Genomic DNA, 14,421 nt, shown 5'->3' with positions numbered 1-14,421 from the left:
GCGCGGGGGCAGGCGGCCCTGCCCCTCTCCGCCCCCCGCTGGAGGGACCGGATTGTGACCCCGTGGCCAGTCCCTGGACCATGGAGAGGGGAGATGCGGACCGTGTTTCTCACCTCTCCCCCAAGCTTAGTTCAGCCTACGAAGTCCATGCCCAGCCCCGCCGCGGGGCACAGACCGGCTCCCCCGCCCAGCCCGGGCCCAGCGCCGCAGACAGCCCGCGCCCGCAGGGGCACCGGACCCCGGGCTCAGGCCTTGGCCGAGCTGTGCTGCAGCCCCGGGCCGAGCCCGTGTGGGCATCGGAGCCTGGCGGAGCAGCGGGGCCGTTTCCTGCGGTGAGAGCTGCCCCCGCCTCCTGCCGCCCGGCTGAGTGACGACCCCGGGACAGCGGCAGCCAGCGGAGACAGCTGTGAAAACAGCTGCATTTTGCCGCTGGGGGAGTCCAGAGGCTGGCTGAGAAGTTGCCGTGACAGAGGAGAAGGGCTTTTAATGGAGCAGAGGAACTTGGACGCGAGTCCTCGCAGCCCACATAAACGCTTTCATTTAGGTCCCCGTTTCCCGGGATTCACTCCCCTTCTGATGTCTGGGCTTCTCTAATTCTTTGCTGGCCGGATCATAGATCTTTAAAATTCAAGTTGAGTTGCAAGACTGAGATTGGGCGGATAAGTCACATGGCTTGGGTTTTTTTCCCCTGCTCCTTTATTGGAGAAGTCGGTCGGCACCGGTGTATCTGGTGAGAGGGCCAAAGGGAGATTTGAAATCCACTATCTGCAAAGGGTTTGCAATGGAGATGAATTGTAAGAGTTTTAAATTGTATGGGAACTGAAATGAGCAAAGGAAGAACTGGTGTTTGTCCAGCATTGTTTCCAGTCAGTGTTTTGTTTGGGGGGGGGGGGGACGTTTTGTGGTTGGGCGGGTTGTTTTTTGCGGGGGTTGTTTGTTTTTTGGTTTTTGCTAATTAGCAAGTAGGGAATAAAAGAGGGCAAAGACATGGACAAAGCAAATGACTATCAGTGGATTTTTTTCTCCATTATTTGCCAAGTTCTACTGATTACTTTCCTGCCAAAGCCACTGGGGTTACTGGGGCCACAATTTTAGTATTTGGGAGCATGGAAAGACTGCAAAGAAATGACAGAGAATACTCAAACAGAAAGGTTGCTGCCAAATGGGGGGGTGTCCTAGTCTGTGGCTTTATTACTGCCTCAGACACCGGCTCCTTGTGTTAGGAGGGGCACATCACTGATAACAGATTGTCTGGCTGCAAGAATAAGATAGCACTAGCACTTACTTATTTCAGGCTTGTATTTTACAGCTTGAACAGTGTTTGAAAAATGCTTTGAGCTCTTCTGCAGATGGATAAACATATCCAAATTAGTATATATTCTTTTTAGAATTAGCACGTCAACAGACAGTAGTAATCCACTTCCCATGCTCCCCAGATCAGCCTTTAAGTCACCTCCTTTGGTTATTATCACACAAAGCTGACTGGCATGCACCATTGCCATTATTTTTCTAAATGCTGAAGAGAGCTTTGCTTCCATAGCCCAGGAGGTTTCAGAGGTGTACATAAGGTTAGAATTGACCTTGGTTACCCAGCAGGGTGAAATAACCCTACACTGCACCTTGGCCACTGCAAGAGAGGGAGATTCCAAGCACATCCTACCCACCCACACCCACTGGCAGAACCTAACCCACAAAATGCAGTAGTGATGTTGTTCTGGGATGCCTCTGGCACTTACTATTGAGACTTCTGTCTTTAACATGCTTAAGAGAGGCAGCAAGGGACACCTCTAGAGCAGGATATGGGCTGGTAAAGATGACTCCATTCATCGGTGATTAACGTCAAATGTAGAATTATGTTTCGCTGCTTTACATTTGGTAGACCCCAGTTTTGAAGGGGAGTGAATTCTCTGTGTGGAAATCTCCACAAGTCCACTGTGCACATATAAGGCTCTTGGTTGTGAGGACAGTATGACTGAGTGAACACAAGATAGATCTGAGAGAGAATCACCAGCGTCATCTCTCTGACAACCCCTGGGCAATTCACCAGGCCAGAAAATGTCAATTGCATATCTTAGGAGCAACCTGCTCCATATTATCCAGCTTCCCCACCCCAAGCTGAACAGTGGTTTGGCTAGCACCTGGGGTAACGCTGACAGCAAGGTTCTTCCGGAGTTGTGTGCTGTGGCAGACAATGCAGCCCCAATTCTGCTGTCCCCCAGAATTTCTCCCCGGGTTCCAAGCTGGAACGCCTGGAGTTTCCCAGACCGCCCAGGGGTCCTGTGGAGGGAAGGACTGATTTGACACTTCATTTTTTCTAAACCTGCCTGAGAAATCTGTTCAGCCAGGTTGGAACTGGCCTGTTGGCAAAGGGCCTGAGCTGGATCTTGAATTATTGAATTATTGTAGTGTCCCCAGGGCTGAAGCAGTATGGCCATGCGAGCCAGGGTGTGTAAAGCCGTGGGGTCTGCTCCATGCCAGAGGGGCTGGCTTGTAGCCCCATGGGAAATCCCTGGACCATGGAGATGGGGAGATTTGGCTTGTGTTTCTCAACTCTTCTCCAAGCTTAGTTTAGCCCACAAAGCTCAATTACTCAGCCTTTATGCACCATGAGGTGGGAGCGGGTGAGTAATTCTCTGTTCATAATTTTTTAGCCATGTGTATGTTCCTGATAACAGGCCACTAGAGACTAGAAGATAAGTTTTCTCTTGGCTTTTGTCTGCATTTCCTCAATTATCCTGCTGTATCTTATGTTTCCCATGTAGGCTATAACAGCCTGTAATCCTCAGGTTAGGACGGGTAGGGGGTGTTTCAGCGGCAAATGTTTTCCTTAGAATCAGATGATATTTAAACAATTCTCACTGCTAACAAAGCCATGTAACTTCAGTCACGGATATGCAGGACATGCCTAGCAATATGATTTCTTATGAGTTATTTGTATTCCCAGTTTTAGTAGTTCCAGGCGTATTTTTGAAGTAAAATTTTGACAGGATTTTAGAAAAATCCAAGAGTCAATTAGATAAACCTTGAAAATGGACTGTCCATCCCACTAAATATATTGTCATGCATTATTCTGACATGGCAGCAATGTTGATTTTAATCAGGTTTATTTAAAATCACAATTATGAGGGAGCTTTGCTATTTATAATCATATTCTGACAGGGAAAAATGACAAGTATTATCACTGTCCATGTTTTCTTTGTATAATCATGAGCCTTTGAATTGTGCAGAGCAGTCAGCAAAGTGTTCCATTTTCTCATTTTGCTCTGTGTTTTATAATCATTAGCTATTCATCACTGATGCTGTTATAAGTAGTGGCAAGCTCCTCAGTTGGTGCTGTGTATGCCTTTCAAATGTAACCCAGCAAAAACATATTAACTGAAAACAAGTGACATGCAAACAGAAGTGAATAGCTATTTTCATATGAACAGCTATTTTTGTGTGGCAGCATCACACTAATTTTAAAGAAAAATTGAGAGAACAATAAAAATTATAGATGTTATTATTCAAAACCCTACTGTAGTATTCCATTTTTGCTTATTTTGGAAAAAGAAAAAGAAAAAAAGAAAAAAATCCTGCTTTTTAAGAAATATGTTTTTGTTATTTTTTACACATTAATAATATTTCCCATTGTGTGAAAGTCCATGGGTGAATATATTATTCAGTTTTGGGTAATTTCATTCCATGTTATTAGAATGTTAATAAAATTTTCCATTTTATATAGGGCATCCTAGATATTTCAATCAACTGTCAACTGGATTGGACATGGTTGGATTAGCTGCAGACTGGCTAACGTCAGCTGCAAATACTAACATGTAAGTAGTTGAATTTGGCAATATTGTTATCTAGAATATTTTTTAAAATTACATTTTGCAGTACTTGTTGTAGAGGTATGAAAAATGCAAGGTTTTGATGCTAAACTAGGAGAAAAAGTATTTGTCTGCCTTTTAAGGTTTTAGTAGACCCTTCATATTATTTGTATGAAGATTTTAAAGCTGGCTTTTATGTTGTCTCTCATAAACATTCATCACAAATAAAATTACACCTGTGCCAAAACCCCATGAAATGCAGGAAAATATTATTTTTATTTTGCATAATAAAATAGTAGAAATATACATATTATAGGATAGAAATCCAAGCAAATGCTGCAGTGTAAATGGTCTGAAGAACTCAGCCATGAATTCCTCATTCACAAGAGCTAGCAACATTAATTTCCTTCTTGAACTTCAAACTTACTGCAAAATACCATTCTTTGCTAAGTATAATATACAGAATATTATGGCTGTGATGTAATGTAGATTATGTGTTTAAAGCAAGAAACAGTTGTATAATTATTTAAAGTAGTAAATTAATGTTTTAGAATAAAACATTAAATATGGACATTACTACATTTCAGGTTCACCTATGAAATTGCTCCAGTGTTTGTACTTTTGGAATATGTCACACTCAGGAAAATGAGAGAAATGCTTGGCTGGCCAGGTGGCTGTGGCGATGGGATATTTTCACCTGGTACATGATATTTCAAGCTTTTTCTATGTTTCAGATTATGCTATAACGTCCCTGTAAAGAGTGAATATAATGAAATCCACACATCCAAGAGGACACTTTACTAACACTAATCAGTGACCTCTGCTTTATTAAAACCCTGCATATTCATGGCATTCGGGGACATGATTATTAGGGACTTTAATGTATGTCAGTGTTGAATATTCCCTTCAAGCAAATTTCACTGCCTTATGAACAGTGAAAGTAGTTCATGGAAAAGATAATCAAAAGAGACATTTGCCCTGCAGTTTTACTATGTCCTTACTATTTTATGGATTATATGAAATGAAAGGATACAGTATTAATAATGAAGAAGAGAAATACTCTGATACCTTCCAGTCTTATAGTGCGAAGTTAAGTGTGAAGGGAAATACTTATAGGAATACTACAAATACAGAGGCTAGTAAAGATCCTGGAAATACTTTTGTATCTGAATAACTTTACTCACATGAGTTTTCCTGTTGCGTTCAATGGGACTGCTCATGTGTGTTGTTACTGCACATTCTTGAAGGAACAGAGACTTAATTCCTTGAAGGTAAATACATAAGGCAAGAAATGAATGTGATTATCTATAGAGAAATCATTGGCATTGACAAGCACTACTTTCCTGAGATATTTGATTTTTTTTAATCATGATATTTATTCTTTTCCATTGAACTCTTTGTCACCTCCTATTTTACTTTGAAAATCTATTATTTGAAATTAATTGAAGATGTATCTCCCTTAAATCATAAAAACTATCCAACAAAAGGGCAAAGATTTAGCCTTTTGTATAGCACCTTGGCTTATCAAAACAACCAAATGGCGACTGAGAAGCATCTGTTCCTGAAAGACTAAGTTCCTGGCATGAGAGAGAGAGGGATGTTTTGATTATCACCCAAGGAGAAGACTGTACTGATAATCATCACAAGTGTTTCAGAGCCCTCACATGAACTGAGGCTGAAGTTCATCCTTCTGCAAAGGACCAGCACAAGGCCTCTGTGTCACTGAGTCCCACATCTGAGATCTTAAGCAGGACCTAGGTGATTCATGGCCTGTGTTGTGGCCCTTTGCACCATGGTGATTTTCAGCCAGAGGGTAAGGGAGGACATAAGGGATAGGGGCACGGATACTACTTATTACTAATGAGCATTGAACTAGTACCGTATGAGCCAGATCCCACTCCTACTGAAGTCAGTGAGAGTTTGGATTACATAACTAAGAACAGAATTGGGTTCTTAAATCTTTTTGCTTGTATGTCAGTTCCTGTACCTACTGCTCAGATGTCATAGCCAATGCACTTATATAGTCTTCCCATAAACAGGGGAAAGAAGCTAACCAGGAAAAGCAGGAAGCTGTAGTGTGATCTAAAAGAGTGTAGAAATAGAAGAAAATTATTAGTTTCATTGTGGTCTCGTTCATGGCCTGCATTGTGACTACCTGACATTCAATGAATACATGGCTCTACAGCTTTGTGTGGATTGTGGATCAAATTCAGCCTGAACTAAGTTGGTCAAGTCCTAAGATATACTCTGGCCCAAAGGGTAACATAAACTATAGTATAATTTACAGGCCAGCTGTTAGGAGGGTCAGAGAAAAGAGAGTGTTGGGTTAACGTGGTATAACTGATACTGATTTGACAGTAAGTGGATTAGCAAAGTGAACAGTATATGGTCATCAAGGGGTAACAGGAGGGGTAACAAGAGGGTATGATTGTTATTATTCACTGTTTATGTTACAGTGGTACTTACAGGCATTGACAAAGATCATGGTCCCATTGTACAGATGGAATGTATGAGTACATAGTATAGGATGAGTCCCTATCCCAGAGATTTTACAATCTGAACTGATATCAGATGGGAGGGGAAATAGAGGTAGAGTGGGGAGAATCAACTTGCCCAGAGTGACGCAGCAGGTCTGTGAACAGAATCTGGTACTCCTGCTCTGTATTCAGGGCCCTATCCAACAGACCATATTGTACCACAAGAGACAAACAAGGTAAAGATATGATAAAGCAAGAGGACCTCAGAACTGACACCACTTAGAATCAAGGATCATAGAAAAACAGGGCTGAAAAGGACTTCAGGAGATCATCTAGTCCAACCACTTAGTCAAGACAAGATCATTCCTGTATAAACTGTGCTAGAGAAGTATTTGTCTAACCAGCTTTTTAAAAAGTCCAAGGATGGAGACTCCACAACCTCTATTCCAATGGTGAGAAAGTTCTTCCTAATCTCCTTCCTAAATTTCCTTTGCTGCAATTTAACGCTGTCACCCCTTGCTCTATCCTCTGCAGCCGCAGAGAACAGTCTCTATCACCATTCTCTTTATAACCACCCTTTAGGTATTTAAAGACAGTTAACAAATCCCCCATTAATCTTTTCTTTTCCAGACTAAATAATACTACTTCTTTCAGCCTCTCCTTGTAAGTCATGTTTCCTAGATCTCTAGCCAATAGTGTTGCTTTCTGCTGGACTCTTTCAAATCTATCCAGATGTTTCTTGAAGTATGGGGTCCAAAACTGGACACAGTATTCTAGGTGAGGCCTCACCAGTGCTAGATAGAGGGGAAGAATCATTTCCCTCGACTTGCAACCAACACTTCTCTTAATACAGCTCAGTATGCTACTGGCCTTTTTTGTAACAAAAGCACACTGTTAACTCATATTCAGCGTGTGATCTACTGTAACCCCCTACTATCCCAGCTCCTTTTCTGCAGTACTACAGCCTAGCCAGTCATTCCCCAGTCTGTTATTGTCATTCCCCAGTGCATGTTATTGTCCCAAGTACAAGGCTTTGCACTTGTCTTTCCTGGGTTTCATTCAATTAATTTCAGACCATTTCTCCAGTTTACCAAGGTAATTCTGAAACATAATCCTAGACTCCAGTGTCAGCAATCTCACACAACTTGGGTTCATGTGCAGATTTGCTAAGTGTATACTCAATCCATTCTTCCACATGATTAATGAAGACATTAATCAATACCAGACCCAGGGCAGACACCCTGGGGCACCCCATTTGCTACCTCCTCCCAGTAAGACACAGTACTCTTGATGACTGCTCTTTAAGCACAATAATCCAACCAGTTATGTATCCACATTACAGTAATTCCATTTAGATCAGTGGTTCTCAAGTTTTTTAGACTCAAGGCACCCCTCAGAAGATGCTAGCTCTTAGATTTCACTAGTTTTTGCCTACGGAAAAATAATAGAAGAGTTTGTCTAGACCACAACAGGTCAGAATGTTTTTGACACTATGGATTCCTATTTGAAATCTCTCAATTTATCTTCTGAATTATGTTTGTACACATAACAGTGCTAATATTGTGTGGCATCCAGTGGCACCCTTGAAAGGATCTCAAGACACCCTGGGTACCATAGTGCCTGGGTTAAGAATCATTGATCTAAACTGTATTTCCTTAGCTTGTTAATGAGAATACCATGGGGAAACAGTGCAGCAAGCCTTGCTAAAATCAAGGTATAGCAAATCTACTGCTCTGCCTCCATAGAACCTGTCACCTTGTCACAGAAGGAAATCAGGTTGTTCAGGCGTGACTTGCTCTTGATGAATCCATACTGGCTTTTCCTGATCACTTTTTTCTTCCTCTAGGTGCTTAAAAACAGATTACTTGATGACCTGCTCCATGGTCTTTCCAGGTATCGAGCTCAAATTGATTGGTCTATAATTCCTCCTTCTTTCCTTTCTTTTTTTCCACTATATTTGCCCTTTTCCAGTCATCTGAGACCTCACCTGATTTCCACAGTTCTCAAACGTAATAGCTACTGGCTCTGAAAATACCTCAGCCAATGTCTTCAATACTCTAGGATGCACTCGTCCAGCCCTGCTGCCTTGAAAACATCCATCTTGTTTAAGTAATCCCTAACCTGTTCTTCTACTACTCTAGGCTGCTTATCTGCTCCCCTGTCCTTGCTGTCATCTGTGCTTGTCATTTGGTAGCTGATCTCACGCTTGAAGACTGACGTGAAAAACCCATTCTTGACTCAAATGTACTCTGCATTTAGTAAAGGACCTCAACTTTCCTTGGTTTTATTATTTCTGACGTACTTTATCACACTGCATCTGTTCTCTGACCAACTTTACATTCAATATGCAACTTACTTCACAGTTTATATGACATTTATATTTGTCTCCTAGCCTCTAAAGACATCATCTAGCCTTAGAGATTTTCCTTAGGACCCTGTATCATACAAGTTGACAGTGTGTTCTATTAACTAGTGGTGTTGTGCTTCTCTGGGTTTCATTTTTGCCTTAATTAATATATGTAATCTTTTGTTTTGCTGTGCACATAATCAAGTCTAGTGTACTTGAGAAATACCGCACACTCCCTACTCCTAACTGAATTAGTAAGGAGCAATCCAGACTCAGGTACAAAATGAAAGCTCCACTAAAGTTTCTACTGGCTCAGGTATAAAGAATCTGATTGCCTTTTACCTAATTATTCTGCACATTCCTAGTAATCAAATGGTGCCACTAAGAAATATAATAGCAGCTGGGGCATTCCTGGGTGTATACTTACTGGGCATGTCTACATGTGCACATTTACTGCACAGTAACCAAAATTATGTGCAATATAGGCATGCATCTACACATGTATGCCTGTACTGCCCAGTAAATATGCCGACTTATGCCGACTTGAGCCTAAGTTTGGTACCTGCATGATGCAGGTATCAACTTTATGCCCGATTAGTTACTGTGCAGTAACACACATGTAGATGCCTTACTGCACAGTAACACTGTGTGTGCAGACTGTCTTGGGACTAACTTTAGTCCCAAGTCAGTCCATACATAGCATTAATGCACTTCAATGCCTGCATGTGTAGATGTCAGCCTGTTCCCACTTACCGCACTTTAGGTAGTTGTCAGCTGCTGAAATTACATGGTGGTGCAGCCCTATTGAATTGCAAAGAAAACTATTAGAGAAAAATGATTAATAGTAACAGTGCCAGGCCAATAGATCTGACAGTAGAGATGGGAAGTATAATTACACATACCTTTTTATTGCTAGATGTGAAGAGTAGCACTCTAAGACAAAGGTCCTATTTCAAATATGAAGTCCTTTTAACTATGGTAAACAGCTATCTGGGATGGAGTGAGCAACCAAACATACAAAGAATGCGAGCCCTGTTGGCTGGTCCCAGTAAAGTCAGTAGAAATTTTGCTGTGGCCTTCACTGGGGCCAGATTTCACTCAGTGGATCTAATTATGGAACTGTTATTTAGCCACTAGAATGAATACTGATACTTTGACTAGCAGAAGCCCTTTATACAAACCTCTTTTAAATAGGTTTTAAAACAGGTATGTTCTCTTATGGCCAGAGTAGGAGTCTTTCATGTCTGCTCAGAGTAGGGATAATCTTCATAAAAGAAAGAAAGGAGTTGCATGTAGGGACCATTTCTCAGTCAGGGTAAATGCAAATTCTGCTTCCTTTCCCCTACCTCTCACTCTCCCTCACTTCAGCATCTTGTCCAAAGGGCCTGCAGAGTGAATTCTTGGGGCAGACAATTGCTGCTTCACATTATGATAGGTCCTGATTTTCTGAAATACATATATGTGCAATTCCCATTTGGGGTGCAGCCTCATGTCATTCATTCTTATTTATGAGTCACTCTGCTGAAGAAGCAGTAGCAGCTGTGCTAGATCTACTTGTTTAGGCAATACTCAAAACTACCTTTGTTTTCTGTTTTGTGATTCACCCCCTGATCTTGGACATCTCACTTGGATCTCACCAAATTTTTCCAACTAGGATGCCTTAACTTAGGTATCTAATGCTGTAGTTAGACATTGAATTCTTTGGGGATGTACATTTGAAAATGTTGGCTTTACGTTCTCTTTTTCAGTTTCTTCATTTGTATAGTAAGGGATAGAAATATTGTGTAAAATAGATCAGCTGCAGGCTTGCTTCTACTCTCACACCTATTTAATACTGGAGCAACTCCACTGACTTCACTAGAGATAATATTAATGTATACCAATGCAAATGAGATATAATTAGCGGAAAAAATAATTAATTGAAAACTAGTCTCAATTTAAAGGAAACCCCTAAACTGGGGTGCCAGTTAGGAATGGCATTAAAAGCACAGTTCCAACTGCAAGATGAGAGTACATAATGCCTTGCTCACCATGCTAAAAATAAACCAGCCAAAAGCCGAAACAAGATTAAATTTACCAGACCGTATCCCTCAGCTGATGTAATGTGGTATAATTTCATTGCCCTCAATGGAGTTGCTTTGATTTACACTAGCTAACAATATGGCCCATCATTTTGGAACATAAATTATAACAATTGAGTAGACATAGAAATATTATAACATTCTAAACCAGGGTGTATATTACATTCCCATAGTGATGATTCAGTATTCTACAATATCCAGGAATTACCTTCTGGATTCATTGCAGAAGCAGAGGCATACCTTACATAGATTTTAAGGAAGAAAAAATGAAGAGTTCCATTTCACTAACCCATGCCTAAATCGTTTAAGCATTGATCAATTCTGTTCAAAACACTATTCTGCCATAGATTTAGAATATTGATTCAATACTTGAAATTGATATATTTAAACTATATATGCTAATGATTTTAATAGATATGGCTAGAGATATTTTCCCTTGGTCCCAGTCCTATGAGCAGGTCCATTTTCTAACATTTTCAAGTAAACAGAACAATAGTTGGCCAAATGTCCCTTTTTTTTTCTTCTGTGTTTTTTTCTTGCTATCCTGATGCTTTTACCTGGTGGTGCATCCTTTGGCAACCACTTTGCAACGAACAAGGGGGTTCCATCACCGGTCTCTGGTATCACATAGCACTTGAAGGAAGTTCTTTGCCTTTTTATGCATAAGGTCAGAGTGTATGAGAATATATGCTTGCAATGTATGCAACTGCTTTCAGGAAACATAAGGAGAAATTTGAGAAGGGAAGGGAAGATCCTATTATGTGCTGTCTAAATTCTAATATGCTTTATTGTTGAGTTTGGGGGCAACAGATTAATTTGATATATTACCCCCATAGAGAAACAATACACATGGAGAATTCATGCTCCCTGATATAGGCTCTTGTATTGGGAAAATTGTAGCAAAATGTAGTACTGAAATGATGTTAATGAATAGAAAAAATAACAAGTGTATTACTGTGGACTCCAGGTGGTGCCATATCTAACATGTATGCTATGTTGATTGCACGTTTCAAGATGTTCCCAGAAGTTAAAGAGAAAGGAATGGCAGCTATTCCCAGACTGGTTGCCTTCACATCAGAGCATGTATGTTTTTTTTATTTTATACAATTTTTTATATTTGCTTTTGTTAATTAAACCACAACAGAAAGAATACTTGAACAAGAAATTTGTAGCTATCTGTCTTCATGCCTTTAATACTCTCATTGTTTCTTGTAATATAAAGGCACGTGTCAGATGCTGATTTCTTGCTGAAATGTGTGATCCTGAAAAAGCAGATTCTATAAATCTCTGTCTTTCTGCGTCTCACTTATATCAGTACAAATCTTGAGAAACTCCACTGTAACCTAGTATGGATGTGATCAGAATCAAGTTTCTGACACGTCAGTAATTTCTTTGCCTATATCGCTTTAACTGAAGCAGCAGAAGCTGACACCATTTCTTCTGTAATTTAATAAGAGAATAATGAAAAACAGTCTTGTGTAAATATTGTGTACAACAGAATACCAGATATATGCTTGCTACTGAATAAGGTGGTAGATTAGATATTAATTGTTCTGATGGGTGGAAACTCGGCAGGGGTCTATCAGACATAGGCTACTTCAAGCAGACTGCCTTTTTGATTGGAAGCGGTGGAGCCACATCCATGTAGATACAAACTAAGGTTCTTCTTTGAAAAACCAAATGGAAATCTCAGTCCCATCTCTCCAAACTGGGGATTTTACATCCCTGCAGCTACTGTCAGAAAAGAGGAAAAAAGGACAGGCGGGTCCAAGGTCCTGAAATTTTGTGCTTAAACTGGATGACAGCCACTGTGAGATGCTATACTGCTCCACTTCCCTGACATCATTCTGATGAGTTGGCTACCCTATATGGCAGTCTGACTTGTTGAAGTCCATGCTCTTAGCACTGGGAAGAGCAGAGCTGAATGCCCTCAAAGTTGTTACAGCTGTCATAGTAGGGGAAAATCCCTTTCAGAATTTGTGCTGGCTCCCATGGGTGCAAAGATAAGAACAAAGAGAACCTCTGCAGGTCCACACCAAGAGGAACTGTCTGCATAGCAATAGCAGGGGGAAAACAATGCATTAAATAATAATGGCTCTCGAAAGAATGCCATATAGCAATAGATATCCTGTACATATATCATCAACAGAAAAACTATTTATCAGGTTCTTGCAAACAAGAATCAACAGGTTTGTTTAAAATAATAATTATCACTAGCCATTAGATAATCTAACTTTATTTCACATAAATGGAATGTGACACAAAGAAGCACATTTTAATATCAGTTTCCAAACAATTAAATTAATTTAACTAGCATTTAGCAGCACACTAAGGGTAAAGAATATTTCTAAACAGTGAAAAAAAATCCAAAATCCAAAATGTTATCTAATCTATAGAATGACTCATGAGATCTGAAGGTGATTTAAAAAAATGTTGAACTGCAAATTTAACGCCTCCCATGAAATAGTTGCAAAACCAATGAAAACAAGAGGATCCAAATTTGCAGTGATTTATTTAGCTATAGTTTTCTATAAAATATTTATGAGTGTATATTTTAGGATATTGCTTTAAGATAAAACAAAATTATTGAAGCTTACTCTTGTAACCTTTAAATATATTTTAAGTATAATAGAAATTGTTACCAAATTATACAATCCCAGGAGCATAGTCCTATTTAGAAAAGAATTGTTCAGAACAGACACTGTGATCTTAGGATGTCAACTCCCATATGAAGCTGGCATTCTACACCATGTAATCCTATTCCAACTTGATGCTAGCTTCCCTTGGGTACAGTAGCATGCCATGGCTAAGCAACAAACCCTTCCATAAACTGAATATTATCCCCACATACACACTTTGCATATGTGACGTAATGGTAAACAAAGCTTTAAAATTGTAATATTTGTTTTGATGAATAAAGTCTGTCTGTCAGGGGACAATACATTTTGCAAGAGTTTTAACCCTAAGCAAAAACATCTAGCAGGATCAAATCACAGACAATTATAGCAAATCATAAGGCCAGATTCTGTTTCTATTTACACCAGTGTAAATATCGAATACCAGCATTGTTAAATTCATGGTGTTATTCAGAATTAAACTGAAGTTACTAATATCAGAATCTGGTCCAATTTGGATTACATTTGATATCTTAGGACCTTGGGCCTCATGTGATATGATAACCTGTCTCTTACTGCACCTTTCCCTTTTCATTCCACCATTTAGGATAACAGGACAGCTGAGTTAAAACAGGTCAAATTCATCCCTGATATAATTCTCCTATGTTTATACCAGGACAAAACTGAGTCTTCTATATTACTGAAATGGCTATCTAGAAGCAAATACTGCTCTCATTTTCATTAGTGTAGATTTGGAGTAGTTCCTTTTAAATCAATTATTGAGTGTGATGTAAGACTGAGTAGAATTTGACACTTGATCCAGAACAAGAAAAAGTAGAGACATCCATTGTAAAATTCTGTAGTATATATATATATATATATATGTTTTTTATACACAGTGAAGACTAAAATATAGAATACTTGCTGGTTCTGCTTTAAGGTTGTCTGGCAAGATGAAACAGAGTACATACAGGCACATGTGTTCAGATAGGTGTTGCATTCTACAGTGCCTGAAGAAGAAGTTTAGCCAGAACGCCTCTATCATCAATGCAAGGCCTTCAGCCATTACAGTCATTTAATATCTGAGTTCATATT

The 14,421-nt window shown here is 39.8% G+C and overlaps 1 protein-coding gene across 1 annotated transcript in view; it reads left to right on the top strand.

The window, feature by feature from the left end:
• Positions 1-4,399: 4,399 nt before the first annotated feature.
• Positions 4,400-14,421, top strand: part of GAD2 (glutamate decarboxylase 2) — a 43,350-nt gene continuing 33,328 nt past the window's right edge. The window contains exons 1-2 of the mRNA XM_019531854.1: positions 4,400-4,506; positions 11,726-11,794. Coding sequence (XP_019387399.1) covers positions 4,489-4,506; positions 11,726-11,794 — 87 coding nt within the window. The 5' untranslated portion in view covers positions 4,400-4,488. The remainder of the gene's footprint in view (positions 4,507-11,725; positions 11,795-14,421) is intronic.

This window comes from Crocodylus porosus, unplaced genomic scaffold (genome assembly GCF_001723895.1).
Source record: "Crocodylus porosus isolate Cpor-Errol unplaced genomic scaffold, CroPor_comp1, whole genome shotgun sequence".
NCBI lineage: Eukaryota > Metazoa > Chordata > Crocodylia > Crocodylidae > Crocodylus > Crocodylus porosus.
This window is presented reverse-complemented; position numbering and strand designations above follow the sequence as displayed.